The sequence below is a fragment of the Gossypium arboreum genome, chromosome 4 (assembly GCF_025698485.1).
Source record: "Gossypium arboreum isolate Shixiya-1 chromosome 4, ASM2569848v2, whole genome shotgun sequence".
Lineage (NCBI taxonomy): Eukaryota > Viridiplantae > Streptophyta > Magnoliopsida > Malvales > Malvaceae > Gossypium > Gossypium arboreum.
The window spans coordinates 112,253,066-112,274,631 of NC_069073.1; the positions used below are offsets into that span (position 1 = coordinate 112,253,066).

Consider the following 21,566-nt stretch of genomic DNA (forward strand, 5'->3'; position numbering starts at 1 on the left):
TAGGGAAAAGAGACTAAAGGCTATCCATCATGGTTAGATGTACCAAAAACAAATGATGAGAGCTTATGACAAGAAGGGTCGCCCAAGAGAGTTTATGAGGGAGACCTTGTATTGAAAAAGATCATTCTCATACAAAAGGCTTTCAGAGGGAAATGGATGCCAAACTGGGAAGGACCTTATGTGGTAAAGAAAGATTTCTCTGGAGGAGCATTAATTTTGACCGAAATGGATGAAAAAAACTTGCCCAATCCTGTGAATTCAGATTCAGTCAAGAAGTACTATACTTAAAGAGGGAAAGAGGCCAAAGTGAAAACCCGCAAAAGGCACTTTGAGACCTTTTAAAAAGAAAACGGGCCAAGGTGAAAACCTGAAAAGGACGCTTTGAGACCCTATATAAAAAAATGAAAATAAAAATAAAAAGATAAAAATGAGAGGCCAAGGTGAAAACCCGCAAAGGGCGCCTTGAGACCAAAGGGGATTTGAGTTGAAAACCCGAAAAGGGCTGCTCAAATTTTGATCAAAGATGGGGAAGGTGGTGATCTTGATGTACTTAAATTAACAAGGAAAAGGGTATGCTACATCTTGGGGCATTGACAGAGTACTTTTGATCTCCTAAACACATGTCAAGCTCAAATTGGTCTTCAAGGAGTTTGTACAGAGAAACTCAGGTTGCGATATCGGGGGTACCTAGTCTTTATCTTATTCATATTGATTGGCTATCTTTGAAATATTTTTCCTTTTCAAGATATGCATTCCTAATCAATTTCCATTTTTATTTTTCTATCTTTGAAAATTTATTCACTTCGAGCTATGCTCCAATTCAATTTCATTCTTATCTACTGTTATGATCTGTTGGAAGCATGTTGCATTGAAATAATGATTAATGAACTAATAACATTTTCACAACAGAAGTTCTGCATATTACTCTAGAAGCTTCTAAATAATACAAGAACCTGAAACAGGACTATTGTTTATAACTCACCAAGCTTAAAAAATATTTGAGTAGGAAGGGTTTAAATTGAGACCATCTCTTCGGATTTTGTCCAAAATAATGGACAAGATATTGCGTCAGTGATACAATTTCGATGAAAAATGATTAGTGTCAACCTAAGGGTATAAAAAAGGGTCATTCTCAAGAAAAGAAAAATGATATTTTGTATTCATGCAAATATCAGGCATACACGTCTGGTCATGACACCCGGGGAATGGTGTAACGGACCGAATTGATGGGAAAAAATTTAGATTTTACACCCCTGAGTTGCAATTGGAGGGTTTGAAAATGGTACAGACCTTAGGTCCCAGAGGTAAAGTGAAAGAGACTCTGAAGTTTCTTCAAAGTTTTTGTCAAAAACTACCAACTGAACAGGGTGGCAGTGTATTATGTCAGTAATAAAGCCCTGAAGAATAACGAGTGATGACGTTCTAAACATTTAAAAAGGGATCATTCTCATGACATTTCTGCATTCGCAACATATCTGGTTAAGAACATTTGATTCATTTTGATCATAGCATCCTAATCATTTGGCATAAACATAGGCATATAAAATTGAGTCTACAGGACATGTCCTCAGAGGATAGTGTAGTAACATTGGTGAATTCAGATTTTGTCTCCCTAAAATAGTAATAAAGCAGATCAAAGACAATGAATCTTATCTTCCCGAGGTAGCAGGAGAGCAGATTTTAGCCACCAGCCTTATTTCTCTGAGGTAGCAAAGGAGTAGGCTGAAGGTTGTAGTCTTATCTTCTTGAGGTAGTAAGGGAGCAGACTGAAGATTGTAGATTTTGTCTCCTCGAGATAGCAGTAGGGCAAATCGAAAGTGGCGACTCTTATCTTATCGAGGTAGCAGGGGAGCAGATTTTAGTCATCAGCCTTATCTCTCTGAGGTAGCAAGGGAGCAGGCTGAAGATTGTAGTCTTATCTTCCTGAGGTAGTAAAGGAGCAGACTAAAGATTGTAGATTTTGTCTCCTCGAGACAGCAGTGGGGCAGATCGAAAGTGGCGAATCTTATCTACTCGAGGTAGCAGGCAAACAGATTTAATTCATCAACCTTATCTCTCTGAGGTTGCAGTGGAGTAGGTTCAAATCACCCATTCTTTTCTCCTTGAAGTTCCAGCGGAGTAGGTTAAAGTTACAAATATCTTCTCCCTAAAATTACATCAAAATGGATAAAAGGACTATTTCTTATACCCCTGAAGACGTAGTGAGATAGAACGGGGTTACTTGAAGAAGAGAAGTGCAAGATGCAGCAAGACCAGGCAAAATTGGTCCTTTTAAAGTCTTTGCTTCATTCCCATTATACGATAATGAGCAAAGAAGGGCAGCTGTAGAAGGCCCATTTCGCCCAGGCCCTTAGAATTATTTACAGCAAATAAATAAACCCAAAAAGTAAATTAAAAACCAAAATAAAAAAAAACCAATAAAAGGTCCAAATTTATTAGTCCAAAGTCCATCAATTACAACAAGCCCAACTTCGGCCCAATTAAATACCAAATTTTACATTAAATCCAAATTAAAATTATTCCCGAAATAATCCCTAACCCAATTAAATAAACCTAACCCGAATGGAAACCTAAAACTTACTGGCCTAATAACCCCAACCCAAACACTTGGACCCAATGGTCCAATCTTATCATGGACCCAGTAACCCAATTCCAAGACTGGCCCAAATGGCCCAACACATTTGGGGTTTTTGGAAGAGTCTTCCCTTATGCTACAGCGCTCACGCTTGATTTCCTCCGTACGGCCATCTCCATGTCAGTCGAACTTGAGAGAAGAAAAGAGTAACAGAATACAGCAAAGTAATAGTAGAAAAATGAGAAAAATTTGTATTTGTATTTTACGATCTCTATTCGGCTATAAAAAAGAGGCCGATTGTATACTGTAGGGGACTACTAACGCATATTGAATACGAAATCAAAAAGTAACCAAAAAGTTAGAAGGTGACCTCAAATTCTGTTTCTTTTTTTTTCGATTTGTTTTTCCTCTTTGGTCTTGCATGTAGTTCTTTCGCATGAGAAAATAAAAAGGGAAGGTAAGGGGTTTACCTTCGCAAATGTGCCATCGGAGTCCTTATCTCCTTCGTCGAAATTGAAGTTTGAGACGGGATTTTAAGGCTGAAATCGACAATCCTCGAGTCTTGGTTCTAAACGGGGATAAAAGGAGGCCTCCGCACATCATCATCCATCAATTACAGTGGTGAAATGGTGGTCGGACGGCGGGTTTCTGGATCAGCCGAATGGGGGAGGAGCATTTAGGGCTTTCCATTTCATTGTTTTTTTCTCTTTTCTGGAACGGGTAAGTGTTTTATTTTTTAGGTTTTTTTTTCCTTTTATAAATGACATGAAACAACATCGTTTAAGGACTAATTCTGTGGCCTTAAAATGACATCATATAGGCTGTACCTGATGACCCGACCCAGACACAACTAGGATCCGCGTGTTTTGTCTTTTGAGGGGAATTTGCGCGATTAATCCCTCCATCTTGCTCTGTTATTGGATTGGGTCTTATTTCTATTTCTTTTGTTTTTTAATGTTTTCCCGAGATTTATGCGTAGTTTTAATTTAGTCTATGGTTAAACGCTGTGTTTAGGAGCTTGGAATAATTGTATATTTGGCCCCTACTAGTTTGCGCGTACCTTATTTTAGTCCCTAATTCGGCTTTAACAATTTATTTATTTACTAATTATCCTTAAAATATTGTTTTGGTTTTCAATCTCGTCCCTAATTTACTTAATTCATTTATCTATTTAGTTTTAAACTGTTTTATTATATGATATTAAAAAATATTTTATGTACCATTCATTTTAAATTATTTTTATATATTATTTATTTTAATTTGTTTTAATGTAATGCTTATTAAAATTTGTTTTACTAGTTATTTAAAATAATTTTATATACATCATTTATTCTAAAATTTTATATATATATTATTTATTTTAGATTTTTTCACGTATTAGGTAGCTTATTTTAGTTTTTTTTCATATCTTATTCTTTTAAAATTGTTATGTATTTAAATTTCCTCTTTTACATATATTGTTTTAAACTTTTATTATTTTTTATTAAATTATTTTATATACCTTATTTTAGATTCTATTTATTTATTTTAAAGTGTTTCAATATTATTTTTACACTTATATATAGATATATATTTAAATGTTTTATATATCATCTGTTTTAAATTGTTGTATATTATTGATTCTTAAAACTACTTTTTACATTATTTGTTTTAAATTTGTTTATTATTATTTATATTCTATTTATTTTAATTTTCTTTATGTTTATTTTCTATTATTGGTTATATATATTGTTTAATACCTCTTAAAAATTTGTTAGCGTGAATATTGGAATAATATATGTTGAATGATTATTCGCCTTGTGTGCCGCATTTTGAATTCATTACTTTTATATTGTTCACTTCTATCATATTCGATTATTTATGCTTTCCAACACCATGATTCGTTAATGCTTTTGTAATGTGTTTTGGCAAGATAATATGTCGTCATTCTTATGCATGTTGTAATTTTTTTTTACTATGAATGGCCATTTAAATGTTTTAGTCCAATCAATTATCTTTTAATTAAATTACCAACTCTTTTTATTTTAAATTGTGACGAAAGGAACCTTTTGAGAACAAGGCAATGTTTCGTGTTTGGAAATTTGAGAAATCGTGCCCTAACGTGCTAGGTTTCGATTTACCGTTTGACCAAATAACCAAATATCCTTTTAAAATTTCAATGCATGAGTTTTGGAAATTATGAGATGATCTTGGTATCGAGGGTTTGAAATGTCGTATCCTAACGTGCCGGATATGATATTTTATTTCTTCGGAACAAGAGAATCTCAATATCCACTTCGAGTTATCCAAACATTTTTTAAAGGGATTGTATTTTAAAATATTTTCAAATTTTCGACATTAGGACATTAATTAATCAATAAGGTACCAATTTTGGGCACTACGAAGGTACTAATACTTCCTTGCATGTAACTGACTCCTGAACCCGTTTTCTTGAATTTCGTAGGCCAAAATAAATATTTTAATAAAATAAAATGTTTTATAGGTGATCCGATCACACCTAAACAAAAAAGATTGGTGGCAACTCCATATTTCTTTTTAAAGTTGATCCTCGTTTTTCAAAATAAAAAACGGTTTCAACAGATAAGGAATCGAAAGTTGATATGTTGTTTACATGACTTCTGCGTATGTAGCATCATCACAATAGTGGAGTTCATAACCCAATTAAAGGGTAAATAATATTCTCTCATTAGCATTACATGATAGATGAAAAGTAAACGTGACCATAGGTAATTTGTTTGTGATAAATGACTTGATTACTATTTGATAGTAATTAACTTTAATTTTCATGAAGAAAGGTGTAGTGGTTACCATGATATAAAATAGGATCATATTAAGAGAACAAGTTTACTCCAAAGAGATTAAGAATATCTTATAAGGGTGACACATTTATGACAAGGTCATTAGATGAACCCTTATTATCTTTTCTAATGATATATAATTAGGGAGAGCTTAGTCATGATACTTTAGTGGAATGACTTTATGACTAAATAAGTTTATTATTAATAATAATAAAATTTTGAACTTAATTATAAATTATTTGAGTCATAATTATATATGTTCAATTGTTCTCTTTGCTAGCTTGTTGAAACCATCAATGAATTTCATATAGAACTAAATGGATAAAAATGATTAGAAATGTAACACCTCTTACCCAGAATGAACCGATGTATTTCAAGCAAGAAATGTCACATTTGGACACTAAAGCTAACTTAACTCAATCATCAATTTCAAGACTTTATTTTAACATAAATAAGCTCTTTTAAAGTTACTTAAGTCATTTCTAAGTTTACTTTAAAGTTTAGTTACACACGGGAGTCATTCGGGGCATAATCAGGACAAAACAAGCTAAACAGGGTCAATGCTACGAAACTGAGAAATGGGTGTCACGGCACTGGACTGATGTCACGATATTGATCTCCTGATGTCTTGACATTGAGAAAAAAATACTCTTATAATTCCAATGTCGCAATGCTAGCTAATGTCGCAACACTAAAGGTCGGATGTCGTGACATTGGTTGATGTCGCAACACTAAGGGTCGGATGTTGCAAAACCAGAGACAATTCCAATATTACAACACTAAGGTTGAATGTCGCGACATCTGAAACAAATTGCCCAAAACATATCTGGAACATTTAAAACCAAGTTTAACTATCATTATCCTTTCTATAAAACATTTAAACAAAATTTGAACTCCAAGTATGTCAAATTAAAATTCAAATTTTCATATAATTCTTAAGTATATCCCAAGGTACAAAATGTTAAGAGACATGCAATACCATAGTTTTAGAAGCACTAAGTTACTTACAACAAAATTTCATATAATTTTAATTCTATGTACATGCCACTCTATTTCCAAAATTTAAGTTCCATACTCTTCAAATAGACCATTTTACCAATAAAAGCCCATTTCCTACTTTATTTACGGAAATGGGCCACTTTTTTTATTATTTATCGGAATGGGCCGAAAACACTAAAACTCGTCCACGTACGAGCGTTTTAAGGGGAAATTCCAAAAAAACGCGTCCCTGATGGAGCGTTTTGCCATGTCAGCACAAAATACGCTGACGTGGCAAAATCTTAAACCCTAAAACACTAAACCTATAAACCCTAGGCACTAAACATGCAAATAGCCCTAACCCTAGAAAAACACGGGCTAAAACGCTCCCTCCACGTAAGAGCTTTTGTGCTGACATGGAAAAACGCTCTCTTAGAGACGTATTTTTCTAGAATTTCCCCTTAAAACGCTCCTACGTGGACTCGTTTTAGTGTTTTCGGCCCATTCCGGTAAATAATTAAAAAGGTGGCCCATTTCCCTAAATAAAGTAGGAAATGGGCCTTTATTGGTAAAATGGTCCTTCAAATACTTGCTTGATGATGAGATGAGGATGAGGATGGCCACTACTACAGGTGCTTTCTATCAAACTTTACTTACATATTTTAAACAACAAATGTGTTAAGTTTGTGAAAACTTAGTAAATATTCAAGAATTTATACTTACCTTTTTACTCAATTAGATACTTTAGTAAATGATTAAAACAATATAGTCATATGTAACTAGAATTTTAATACGAAAATAAAGAACATCATGACTACAAGGTCAATTAACACATCTTTAATTACCATGCTTTCATCACCCATTCATCGTTTATGCATTACTCATGTTGCCTATTGTAGACATTGAATGAACAAAAAGGATAAATGAAATGGAATCACAAATACATGAGCACATAAGTGCTAAATCAGGAGCACAAAAGTGCTAAATTCAAGAGCAAGGAAATGCTAACTTCACAAGCACCAGAGTGCTAAATTCACGAGTATGCTATGGTATTCCTAATGGCATGCCATTTATATCCCACAAATTCAAAACTTGTTTCCAAGGGTTTTAACATTATTATAATATCAACATTCATCAGAAGAACAACTAAGTTTCATGATATTCACGAAGACACCTAACGTTTTAGCATTTTACAATTTAGTCATTTTCCCTTCACACTTAAATCACATTCACAATAATCACATTCCTTTGCTACTTTATTGAGTAATTCACATATTTATTAAGTGACCAATACTAAAATGCATGAAAATAACATGTTCATTAATTTTATTATCTCCAAAAACCTAATTAGGTAAGAAAAATTCTAAAATACTTACAAATTTTAACCAAATTATACTTTCTTCAAGCTTTGTCCACTTGTTTCCCTTTTTCTGCACCTTTTCCATTTTCTCCGTTTTCTTTCTCTTTTATTTACATCAACATGATAATCAATACTCTCACTTTATGCTCAAATATTTCAAATAAACATGATAACAGTACTAAATCATAAAAATCTTACCTTAAATCTTTAGTTTCTTTCATAGTCTAGATTTTCTCTCTTCAAACATGAACCCACCACTTCTATTAAAAGATCTAAGCTTGCTAGGTTGCGGGTAATTTGATTTAGCTAAGGTTTCTAAAGAATTTTGTTGATTTTAAGCTTGGAAGGACCGTTAATGGTGATGAAAGACTAGATTGTAAAAGAAAAAAAAAATTCTTTCTCCTACTTTTGGGTAAGGTGAAAGAGAAAATAAAAGTAGATGATAGAGTATCTCTCCATCTTTCTATTAAAATATCATCATTATTATAATAATAAAATATAATAATATCAATAATAAAATATTATAACTTATTCACAAAAATCTATCTTATCATCTTTATCCATTAACTCTTGGTAAAATTACCCTGCACGTCCTCACATATTTCACCATTAATTCAATTTAATCTTTTTTACTTTTAATTTCTCACAATGATCCCAACACATTGTAAAACCTTACAATTTAGTCTCTACCCCTAATTAATATCTCTCAATACTTCAGTCTTTTAAATTTTCTCCAATTTCCTACTACCTTATCCATTAATACTTATAAATTATATTTTACTTATTCACAAAAAATGGACTCATAATTGCTTAAAATTATATAGTTGCAACCAAGGAATTTTCAGGGATGTTACAAGAAATGGTGAAGTAAGAGAAATGGATCGCATTTTTAAATAAATATGTTTTCTCGCTAAGTACAATAACGACTTGAGAATTAATTTGAGGCTTTTTGAATTATTATTTTATTAATTAAATAATTTAAGTTAAAAATGGAATTAAATTAATTAGACAAGATAATCTGTTGAATAAGAAAATTAAATATATTTTCTCATAGGTTTTACGGTAAAGTTATTATGGCTTTAATGAAATTATAATTGGGTTTAGAAACTTATTTGATTGGGAAATTAATTTAGTTAATTTAATTAATTAAATAGTATCCATTTTGAGAAATAGGAAACAAGTATTGAGTTTGATTAAATTATAAAGTACTAGATCAAAAGTTTAGGAAGTACATATAATTGGATTAAATATGACCAATTCCCTCATAGAAGAAGAGAGGGACAACAACCCTAGTTATATTTAGTAGGGTGTGCCGCCCACCTTACTCTAGTTTGAGTAGGAATGTGTTTTATATTTAAATAATATTATTTTATAAGGACTATTACAATCAAGATTCTTGTATCTCTACTTATAGATATATGACATCGGTTGATCTGAAATCATAAGTTTGATACGCCGTTATGTTGCCAGAAAATTGTGGGAATTTATTATCTAAGAATAAACTCTATTTTCTAGGAATTATGATATTTGTTGATTTCTATTGAGAGAAATTACTTTCCCACTAAAAGTAATTACATTGTTACTTTTCTATGTTTGATTTATGCTGTTTGAGCTCACAATTGACACAATTTAAGGTATAGGGATAGCAGAGAAGGCCGTTCGGTTGAAAGCCATGATCGACTCGAATCCATCTTACACAAAGCACAAGTAATATTCGATTAGGGTTTATTATTATAAATATCATAAAGTGACTTAGTTTGAAAATTTTTTAAACTTCCATTGTAACTATTCCGATCGCCTTGTATTTGGTGACCGACAATTGCCCGATTTAACAAATTTCAGTGATTAAAATTTCATAACAAATTTAGTGATTTGCCATCCTTGTGACAACCTTATTAGTGAAAGGGATGTATTAGCTGCAGAAAATCTCGTCACTAAATCTATCACAAAGCGTAAACAATGATAGATTTAGTGCATTTATGATGGATTTTATTTATCACTGTTGACTCAAATTCTAGTAGTGTACTCATAAAATTGCTCTGTATCTCATTCTTGGAAACGTATCAATTTAACTTCCCATAATGGCTTGATTTTCAATTCCGACATGAAAACCGGAATTTTTAACTTTCCTTGAATTATCCGGTATCAAAAAATTTTGGGCAATTACATGTCAAATCTTAAGGCTTGAAAATTTTAAGGCTTGAATTAGGGGAGAGTAAAATTCGATTTGACTCGAAAAAAATTGAAAAAAATTAAATTTCAAATTATTCAAATCGAATTAATCGAATCAACTCAAATTGTTTTTCGAATTTCAAGTTCGAACCGAATTTAAAATTGAATTTTTGATGATGCCATACAATATTATTTGTGTTAAAATTTTCTGTTAGTATCAATTTCACATTTTAACTTCAAGATAACTTTTATTAAAAATCACATTTTTTTACATTTAATATATTTTTAATTTCAAAATACATGGTGACAAGAATCAAAAGATAATTGAAGCAACTAAGAAAAGAAACTAACCCGTATATAAAAGATTAATAAATAATTATGAGGGGATGAAAGTTAATAACAAATTTTATTTCGGTGGGAAATTTTGATTACAGTGGGTGGCAGTGACTACAAGGACCCAAAATCATTTTTTTAATTTAACTTGAACAAATATATTTGATTCGATTCGATTCGAATTCTATCTCACTCGACTCGATTTGAAAAAATTTTAAATCGAGTTTAGATGATAAACTAAGATCCATCAACTCGATTATCTTGAAATTTTTTCATTTGGTTCGATTCGATCGAACACTCACCTCTAGCTTGAATGTCTTTTGTAGGAGCTTCCATCTCATCATGCCAAGCTTGAGGTTGTTATTGTGGATCAGTTACTTGTGGTTGATAGTCTAGGTGTGTATTGTGCTCATGTCCTTTTACATTGAGTGATGAGGCAATTTCATCATGTTGTCTCTAATATCGAAGAGGGTTTGGACTTGCTCTTATTCTCTGATGATCTTCGCATTCTGGCGGAGTTGTTTTAGATATTGCTAGTAATGTGTAAGCGACTATTGTATCATTTGGCCTCTTAGTGATCTCATTTTCTCTTTTAGTTCCATGAATTGTTGGGGGTGGAGTTGGGATTGGGATTGAGATTGAGATTCTTGGTTGTCTGGTCTTCTAAGGTAGGAATTGGTTGCATGTTAGATGGTGGTGGAAATGATGTCTGCTCATTTACGGATTATAATATCCAAGTTGTTGTGGATGATATTAACAGTATATATTCTCATATGGATCACTATATGGGTTGTATGGACGATCAATTGGCTGAAGATTACTACTTTGGCCAGCTTGAAAACTTTGTATTAAAGGCTTGGTAGCATTGGGGTTTTCAAGGACACTCTCATGAAGGTGAGACATGTATGTCCTTGCTCGCCGCACTAAATTATTGATGGAAAAGTCACTATAGGTGGAGAGAGCGAGTTTCACACAATAGAGGCAGAGTGGTCATGAGGAGAGTCGTCGATGCAGTGCCTTCAACAAAGCTTTGGCTTATGAGAAGGGTCTTGCTTTAATGATGGAGGATAAGGTATTTATAGATAGGTTTTGCTATCAACCTTCTCTCAAGTCTTGATTTGTTTCTACCAAAGTCAAATCTTGGTATGCTTCTTAGGGAGCAAGATAGCCTCTAGTCAGGTGGTGATTGGATTTGATGTAAATTTAATAGAGCCCCAAGTATTTTCCATGCATAAAGGATATTCGATGCCTATCTTAATGAAGTTAGTAGAAGAGGCTCCACGTGGTGCACATATAATCTAGTGAAAAGTCACAATCGGTGAAGGTGTACCAAGCATGATTGATGAGGCTTCTCTAAATGAGGTAGATATAACAATTTTAATAAGCTGTTGCACACGAAAATTCTTATAAATACATTTTTTTTAGTGCAATAATTTATAACAAGGAATTGAATTGGAGGTTGTTATATATAAACATTTTTTTATACAATATTAAGAATAATAGATGTGGATAATATAATTCGAGTCTGTACAAAAGAAATGTCTACTAATAATTTTAATTATCGTTTCAATCAAATTCAATACACATACAAATCTTTTTTTAAAAATGGAATATGATGAATTGAATGGAATGTTACTAAATGCTGGAAATAAAGTAAGCTTCATTAGATGGATTTCATTGAATGAATATGGTGCCTTGCTTAGAAGTTAATTAAGATTGGAGGATGCACTGGTTTATGATGAGCTTAATGCAGTTGACATACGTGTGACATCTTAATGTCAGTGCTCTTAGAACCTTGATGGCTTTCTAGTTATGATTCTCAATGTTTCTTTGATTTTCGACCAGATGTTTCTCTATTGTATCATGGGGATGCCTTTTTATTTTTTATTTATCTGAAGCTTGTTAAGGATGTCAGCGTTAAGAATGGTTGGGATTTACATATAAATTGCTCTGTACTTTCTAGGAATCTAGCTTATAATAAATTTGTGAAATTGTTGCACAATATGTCAAACAGTACACCATATCAATTTGAATATATATAGTCATTACATCAGGAACTTTCAAAATACCCTTTTAATCATTATTCTGTTTTATTAAAAATGTTCCTATGATTTCACCAAAATAAAAAAAAAAATTGTTCCTATGAAATGCATAAATCATTTTCCAATGGAATTGTATAGAAAAATTATTTGTTGTAAGCAACATGTCAAATTCCTGCTGATTAAAGAACAGAGTGTTGAAAGTATATAAATGGGAGAAAGATTTCATAAAGCGTCAAAGTGAGACGAGAGATGTACCATTAAACAAGTTTTTTGTATTTGATAATTTCATCATATTTAAAGTCAAACTGAATTAAATTTTTAAATAAGACTCGTAACATGTTTTTATTCCTTCATAAAATTCAAAATTTTATTTAAATGAAATAAAATCTCTTATAGCTGAACATTTTAAAATTTAAATAATATAAGTTTTAAAGCATTTTAATTATTATTTTTAAGATGTGTATGCAGCACTTCCCGTTAAAATTACTAGGGGAGAAAGAAACATAAAAGAAAACAAAAGACAGTAACTTTTAGATTTTATAATGAAGGAAAAGGACCATGATCAAACAAGCAGAGAAGTTCCAAAGAATAAAACAACACTTATTTCTGGGGTTCAGTCTATATCCCAACTTAGATCACAAAAAACCTGATAATGAGATCTTGATAGTTACAGTTCCATGTTCCATGGCAAAGCTCAGGGTACAATGATGCCCCAGGAAGCCTCAACTACACGGGGACCAACCCATCCAACTTTTAGCATATCCCCCACTTCTTCAAATAATGAATAATTAGTAGATCGCAGCTTAATTTTAGGGCTAGCTAGCCCTTGAGTTCAAACCACATGTCCTCAATAATATTTCCCTTTTATCTTCCAACTTTTTGCTTAATTGAATGCAGTGGACTCACTTAGAAGACATGGGGGGGTTGTTTCACAGCAACCTTTTTACGGTAAATCCTGTTAGCAATCTCTGTAACTATTTTAGGCGCCATCATTGTTTCATGAAACTAGTTTGTAGGGCAAGGGCAATAGACCTCTATAGGCTCTCTTCACAAAGGCAAACAAAACCCTCCCATCCATCTTTCTCAATCCAAACAAATCCCCCATCCCCTAAACTCAAACCACTTGCCCTTCCCCTTTTCAAAGTCACGAGACCCACTGTCCCCTATTGTTCTTTCATTTTTTTTTTTTTTATGAGAGAGCGGGTGACGGAGAAACTGATAGAGAACTTTCAAAATCTCCTTTTTTTCTCCACCTTCACACTTCACTCAACTACTAGCCTCCATATTGCAGTCTCAAACTGAAGTCTTGTAATCTTCCAAAGCTTTAGTTATCTTCAATCTCAAACATTGTTCACCTCATATTTTCCTGTCTTTCTCTGTCGGTACCATGTAGGTCTCCGCACCCTTCATTATCTTCTCCTTCTCTTCATCCTCCACTTTTTTGTCTCTTTCCCTTTGTAATTGTGACTCTCTTCATCTTTTTCTTTTTCCTTTTTTTTGTTTTGCAATTGCAGGAGACCTGAGAAAAACCCCTTAGACCTCAACAACTTGCCCGACGATTATACAAGGGATGGTAAGCTGGTCTTTGAGGAAGGCTCCTCCTCCGGTATTTTCTCCAACTAGTACTACTATTATTACTATATGAATATATGTAATCAAATTTGACAATATAATCTAAAGGTTTTTTTCTCTTTTTACGAAATAAAATGCTACTAACTATGGTATGAATTGTACGAATTTTACACACTCCTAGTCTCTTAAAAACCATCTGTAATATATAGAATAGACTAGCTGTGTTTGTAAGCTTAAACAGACCACACAAGTTTCTTTTGATGCTTTTAAAATGATCATCATATATATAAAAATAATTAAAAAGAAGCAGTGGAAAAGGAGGGCTAGGAAATTGAAGGTTTTAGTGACTTAGTTGTTACACGATTTGGGTAAGTTAGGGTTTGGGTTTTGGGCCAAGAATGGTCTCATCGAAGTTGCTTTAATTGGTGCTCTCTGAAACAGGCTCTAGGAAAAAGAAAAGCGGCGGTAAGGATGGGAAAGATGAGTGTGGGAAGGTCTATGAATGTAGGTTTTGTTCCCTCAAGTTTTGCAAATCTCAAGCTCTTGGGGGACACATGAACCGCCATCGCCAAGGCAAGTCATTTCACTTCTTTATTCCAATTTTATGTTTTGAGGTAGATTAGCCATGTCACTTTATTTTACTACACACACTTAGGGAAGCGTCAGAGGTTGTTAAGATGATGGGGGGGTTTGCCCATGAAGCGTGGTCATGTCAATCTTGATGAAAACTAAGTTGGTTTCGTTGCTGAATTTCTTGGCTGGTTTTCCGTGTTGATGAGTACTTTTGATTTGATTTGATTTGCTGTTGTTGTTGGGTGGTCAGAAAGGGAGACAGAGACACTGAACCGAGCTCGCCAGCTGGTCTTCAATAACGATAACTTGGCCACCCAAGGGCATCTAGGGTATGCTCCGTCAAGTTTCATATACAACAATCAATGTTTTCATCTTTGAGAAATCAGCAAAAATATTAAATATATAAGGCCCATTTGATTTCAAGACTTGTGTAAGTAATTTGTTTTAGCTGAGGAAAAAACATGAAATATTCCAATCATTGCAGCTGCCATCCAAGCTATCATCCCGGAGGCAACGTGGGTGATCCAACATTACCATTTAGATCAGTTTACCCACCAAGAATGTTCTCTGGTTCTTCATCAACGCTGATGCCACCTACATTACAACCACCACCAGCACAACCATATTTACACCCATCACCGTCACGCCTCAGCTCCTACCCTTCCCAATACCCAACTCACTCCATTAACGATTACTATGTAGGACATGTTCTGGGAAGCAGCGGTTCATCACAATATCCTCAACAAAACTTAAACTACCTTGGTGCACCAGAGTCTAACTACACTTGCATAGGGGCTCCTGTCGGACATGGATTCGGGGCAGGTTCAAATCGACCGGGAGGCGGAGGTACCGGAGGAAGAGACGTTTCACTGAGCAATCAGGAAGAGGGACTGAATTGGGGTAGGAGCTATGCAGGAGGGACACAGCATCGTTTGGAGAATCCTTCAGCGATCAATCGATTTCAGGATGGGTTCTAAAGATTGTTTTATCTTTTTTTTCTTCCCCTTTAAGAAAAACCTTTGGTTATGTTTATCAAGTATTAACTGGTTTGACACGGCACCCAGAGAGAGAGAGAGAGACTCAACAAACTGACAAATGGGGTCATGCAATGCAAGGAAGGAGAGAAAGAAAAGTTTTTGGTTTATGTACAGGGATTGGGGCAGCTTTTTGAGCTTTGGACACCCTCAGCTAGTTTGGCTTGGAGCAGTGGCGATTGGAGAGGGTTGCATTTTTGTGTAGTACCAAGCCGACTGTGAGAAATGGGGACTAAAGCTGGGTGGTGGGACAAGTTAGATATGAACAGAAAGTTTCTAATCCCTTTTTGCGTTTGGATTTTTCTTTTATTGCATGGCAATGAATTTTCTTTATTTTCCATGTTTCTTAATATCTCTTGCTATGTTTTCCACTTTATTTGAACTCATCATCCATCTTTGACTGGAGCTGCTGCCGGAGTGGGGTGCTCCTCTTTCTCTCTCTCTCTTTCCAAAACCAAATTTGGGATCTTGTTGATTTTTGAGACCTGTATGGTTACACCATGTTTGCACAATATGGGCAATTTTGGCCTAGGGTGAAGTTGCCAGTAAAACTTCATTTAACACTTTTTTCCTTTCTTTTTTGGCTGAGAGTTCCCTGACGAGAAACAATCAAATCTGTCAAGAAAAAGCCTGATATTGAGCACTGAATTTCTTTTTTTCCTTTACCTTGCGATATTAGTTTATTAAATGTTAATTCAGTTTCATGAATACTTCTCCTTTTGTGTCATCCTAGCCCTAACTCCTTTGCAATGTGAAAAGGAATACAGAAAGCCTCTTCATATTGTTTGATTATTGTAATTATATATTCCATTACTGTAAGATGCATTAGAAATCTAAATATTTTATGAAGAGAAGCTGAAGCAACTAGGTATCAGTTTGCTAGCTGAAATGACATCCTTAACAAAGACAGAATGACATGTAAATCTGCTTCCAAAAAGCTAACCTACCATAAAATTTTCCTAAAGTATTATCCAGCTTCCAAAGTTGTCTTTCTGTTCGTTTTGTTTAAGAAATATTCTGCCACACAAACCGGATTTTATCAATCTACTGCCCAGATTTTATTCTCTTCCATGAGTTGATACACAAACACGAATAACATTAAGTTTTAATCTAGAGTTGGTAAGCTGTTTCTCTACATTATCATTAAGTGTCTTTCCACTTTTGTTTCTAGGCCTACTATATAATTAACTCAATTAGTGGTTTAATTCAATGAAAAAGGCAAGTTAAGAAACTTTTGGCTCACCATAAAATATTTGAAGAGGTAGAGAAAATAATCAAATATATATGAATGGGGTTAGTTGCATTCCATTTAAAACATGTTGCTATAACAAGTGTCCGCTATACATTTAATTGACAATCTTGAACACCATGTTTAATAGAAGTAAATTGTTAGATATGGCAGTCATACAACAATACTTCTAGAACTTGGTTAAAATATAGTACAGTATTTGGATTTCTCTTCTTTCTACTTCAATAGGGAGCTGTTAATTAATAATGTCTTAGTTTTAAAGCTGATAAAGAAAACCCTACCAACTGAACTAGTGGTTAATGAGTTATACCTACTGGCACCATTTAATGCAGGCAGTGCCTTGAAAGACAATGACAATATTTAAGCCAAAAACATAAATAATATTTAATAATCAAGAGTTTCAGGAGTTTGTGATTGCAAAGATTAATTATGACATTGGAGGGTGAATGGTTGGGATGTTGGATTTAATTGAACCATGTTGGCCAGTTATGCGATCCCTATTGGCTGATTGATGGATTAAAAACTCTATTATCAGGTTCAAGACAGGCAGTTGGGGGGAACATAACTCTAAGTGAGCCTAACCCTAACCCTAGCTAGCCCTAACATGTGTGCCCTCAAGGAATAGGTTAAGCAGATGGACTGCAAAAACTGCCTACCACTCGTTTACACTTTCAGAATTCAGATTAACTCTCTCAAGGCTTAGGGGAAGAAAAGGAATTATCCTATAGAGAAAATGAAAATAAGACAGACAGAGAAAGCGATGACTGCATCTTGGGCCGTACTTATTTTTTCTTTCTCCCTTGTATACTATGAAATGGAAATGGTTTGTGAGATATATATTTTCTGTACTTGGCTAGGTTTTCTTTTTAAGAACAGTACTTGGCTAGGTTTTTTTCTTTAAAGAACAGTATTTGGCTAGGTTTTATTAATCATATAGATTTTTTTTTTTCTATAGAAAGTGAAATTGGTTCTAATGAGATGGTCCACTTGGTTTTCACGTATGACCAGTGTGGCACGTTTTAGACATTTTATTGCCCAATCTTGCTACAACGAGCTGTTTGAGTTACACGGTTCAATCCAGTTGAAATCTTCCCCGTTGGCATTTTCTTTACTTAAGTTTGGATAGAATGAATTGAAAGGTTTAATCGATTTTTGAATAAATCATTTAATATTAACAAAAAAATTATTAAATTAATTTATAAATTATAAATTATTTATTTATTAGTCAGACAATCAATTAATTGAACGAAAAATCAAATGTTTGACTAGTTTTACCATTCAACCTATTTGTAAAAAGTTAAATATAAAATTAGTATCTGAATTTATTTACTTCTCTCAACTTGATGTCTATGATCCAAAATCTTAGTACCTGAGACTAACTGTGTTATTTTTTTCGCCGACATGACAGTGTTGGCCATTTGCGTGCTGCCACGTGTCACTCTTTTCGGCCTGAAAAACTGTTCCCTTTAATTATTTTTCATTTCATTTTATATTTTTAAAAATCCTTTTATTTATATTTTCCTTTGAAATTTTCTTTCCCCATGTCCTCTTCTACCTCTTTAATTTTTTTCTCTCTTTTTTTTTTTTTCGTTTTTCCTTTCACCATTTTTACCTGATCTCTTCGTCTTCTACCTCTCTTCTATCTGTTTCATTCTTTTTTTCTTTTTTTCCTTCAGCCCCCCAAATTTTTATGAACAACTTCAATATATTTGTGCAGGAGGGTAAATGTTTGAAATTCCCTCATTCTCATAGCTTGATGCATATGATACTGGTGGTAGAAAGTTGTTGATGATTGGTTATTATTTTGAGCTTATTTTGATAGTGTAGAATTTCTTTTTTCCAAGTTATCATTTAGGGAAATTTAAGGTTACATCATAGTGATTTTCTTTATAAATCATGGTGATTTTCTTTATAAATCATGGAATCTAAGCGTAGATGCCATCATCTAGCAATTATCATATCCATGGAGTTTCTACAGATGCATATGTTTGGGTATTTCTTAATCCCTGTAACCAAGTAGTGACCGTAAGGGCTGTCGCGAGTTCCTTCATTTATGATCACTACCTTACAACCGGCGTAGTGACCCTGAAGGAAAACCACCGCCTTGTTTGGCTTCAAGAACTTCACCATTGTTGCTGTTGTTACTCACTGTCCGCTTTTCTTGGTTTCGTCATCACAATCGCATTATGGTAGCAGTAACAGAGTGTATGAAAGGGAAAAGAAAAAATTTATGGGTATTTATTGCATCAACCAAATGAAACCCTAGCAGTAGCATAGCTTCTCTTTCTATGAATCGGCGGGCTTCATTGTTGAAACACTCATAAACCATAGCCAAACGATCCAAACCAGGTTGAGAGCGTCGAAGCTTATCCACCTAAAGCGCTCACTTCTATTCTTGTCCTGCGTCAAAGCTTGGGTTTTTGGGTTTGTTGTGTTGGGATTTTTGTAGGTTTGGGATTAAGGAGAAATGAAATAATGAAATGGATTAGAGAAATTAGGATTCCTTCATCTTCTTCTTCAATGATGGAGAAAGAATGAGTTTTTTTTATAGAAGAAAGAAAAGAAAAGAAAACACTCCTCAACCATAGTCAAACAAGCAAATGGGTTTTTTTATGGAGGAAAGAAAAGAAGAATAAAAACAGACCAGAAAAAAATTAAAAAAAAAAAAGAAAAAGGGAAGAAGAGGGAAAATAAAAAAGAAAATAAACACAGTTAGTTTTAGGTACCAATATAGAGAAAAAAAAAGTTTAAGTACTAATCTGGAATAAAAAAAAATTATAGGTACAAATTCAAGTACTAATATTATGTTTAACGCATTTGTAAAACATTTTCTTTAGTGAAAAATTCAATACCATGGGTATTCTTTTTTTCCCTCGTACGCTCACACTTTTTTTTTCTCCTTTTACATTTAATTTAATTTAAATTTTAAATAGTTATTAATTTAAAATAATAAATAAATCAATCACCCAATTTTTACTTGACGTTCGTAATTCTTTTATCAGTTTCTAAATCATTTATTTTATTTTTAAATTATTTTGATTAAAGTCATTTAATATAGTAATAGATCCATATAATTATGTAGACATTGAGTTAAATGTTTGGATAAATATACTAATAATGTGCTAATATCTTAAAATTTTGGGTAAACTATACCCATGATCATTTTTGTTTACTTCAGGTTACATTTTAGTTACTTATATTTGAAATGTTACGTATTAGTTACTTACGTTATCGTGTTATAACATTTTAGTCATTGAACCGTTAACGGTGTAACGGTAAACTAACGTGGCACATTATATAATCATTTTAAACAAAAATTTTAAGTTCAATTATATAATTGGTCCCCATTTTTTTTGTTTTGAGCAATTTAATTTTTTTCTTTTATATTTTTTCAACTTTCTATTTTTTTCTTTATTTTTCTATTCTCTTCTATTTCTCCCTCTATTTTCCTACATTCTCCGTTTCTTTTAACACATCAAGAAGTCGAATTGGCAGTGAAGAAAGAAGCATGGTATGGTTTTATGGGTTTTGGTTATAGGCAATGATGGCTTTCGATTTCCTGTTTCTTTTTTCACTGCCAATTCAATTTCTAATAAGTTAATAGAAATGGAGAAGGTAAGAAGATAAAAGAGAATGAAAAAAGAGAGAGTAAAGTTTAAAGAATATAAAAGAAAAAAAATTAAATTGCTCAAAAAAAAAAGGGATCGATTGTATAATTTAACCTAAATTTTTTATTTGAAATGATGATTTAACATGTCACGTCAGCTTACCGTTACATTGTTAACGATAATTAATAGCTCAGTGATTAAAATGTTACAATACGATAACGTAAGTGAATAAAACGTAATATTTCAAATATAAGTGACTAAAATGTAACTTGAGGTAAACAAAAGTAATCATGGGTGTAGTTTACTCTAAAAATTTATTAGAATTTCAAACAAGCTAGAAGTTCACTTATAATGTCCATAATTATTATTTTGTATTTTTACTACAATTCACCTCACCACAAGTTTTATGTTTGCATAAAAAACATATTTTATTATAGATATTAATCTTATCGTTAAGGTATCCAATCTCATAATTGCATTAACTAATCTCATCACTACTTTAGATATCTTAAAATTTAGTTGTACATCTAGATTTTATGTAATTTAATAGGGTTCTCCTTTTTAAATATGTTGAATACAAATATCGACATCTAGCCCGAATTAATTACTGATTCTAATTGGTCTAATCATGAGGGTAAAATCTTGCAGTGTTGGTTAGTAATATTAAATTGTTTTAATATTACAAACAGTGAGTGACATTTAGTGTTGGAATATTTTCAAGTATATATAATGTTTCTATAACTATAAATTAAAGGGTGTAAGTAATCAAATGTTATAACTTTTGGTTATTAATAAAGAGTTATGACTATTCATAATAATGAGTCATGTCTCTTAAATATGAAGAGTTATATCACTTGATTTTTTAACAAAGAATTATAACTATTCAAGTAACATTACTTGAATAGTTTGTTATGGCTATTTAAGAGATGTGAAATTAAAAGATACTTATTGAAAAGTTAATTCTCTATGAAGAGACATAAGAATTCTTATAAATAGGAGTGAAATTTCATTTGGATTATATACCGAAAAGTTCTGAATTTTTTTCTATTCTTCATCCATCTTCTATTATTCTTAAATTGTTCTATAAAGAATTAGTAAAAAATTATTTATAGAAAATGATTTTCTTGTTATACTTTACTCAGTGCTTAGTGGACTATTTCCATCTGTGCAAAACACAAATAGTTATTAGACTTTATTATATCATTGAGCTTCATTTGCTTGAAACTCATTTGTAGACCAAGTATAGGTGAGGATGAATAGAATCTTAAAGAT

General features: G+C 32.7%; 1 protein-coding gene across 1 annotated transcript; it reads left to right on the plus strand.

Annotated features, from left to right (window-relative positions):
- The first annotated feature begins 13,321 nt into the window (after positions 1–13,321).
- On the plus strand, positions 13,322–16,085 carry LOC108459860 (zinc finger protein JAGGED-like). The gene is made up of 5 exons (XM_017759254.2): positions 13,322–13,647; positions 13,773–13,864; positions 14,272–14,403; positions 14,654–14,732; positions 14,888–16,085. Coding segments are annotated over exons 1-5 (798 nt in total). The 5' UTR covers positions 13,322–13,645; the 3' UTR covers positions 15,381–16,085.
- Positions 16,086–21,566: the final 5,481 nt, after the last annotated feature.

Excerpts from the sequence above, each read along its gene's own strand:
- LOC108459860 (XM_017759254.2), top strand. Across the intron at positions 13,865-14,271 it reads TGAGGAAGGCTCCTCCTCCG|GCTCTAGGAAAAAGAAAAGC; the intron begins GTATTTTCTCCA and ends TCTCTGAAACAG. Across the intron at positions 14,404-14,653 it reads CATGAACCGCCATCGCCAAG|AAAGGGAGACAGAGACACTG; the intron begins GCAAGTCATTTC and ends TTGGGTGGTCAG.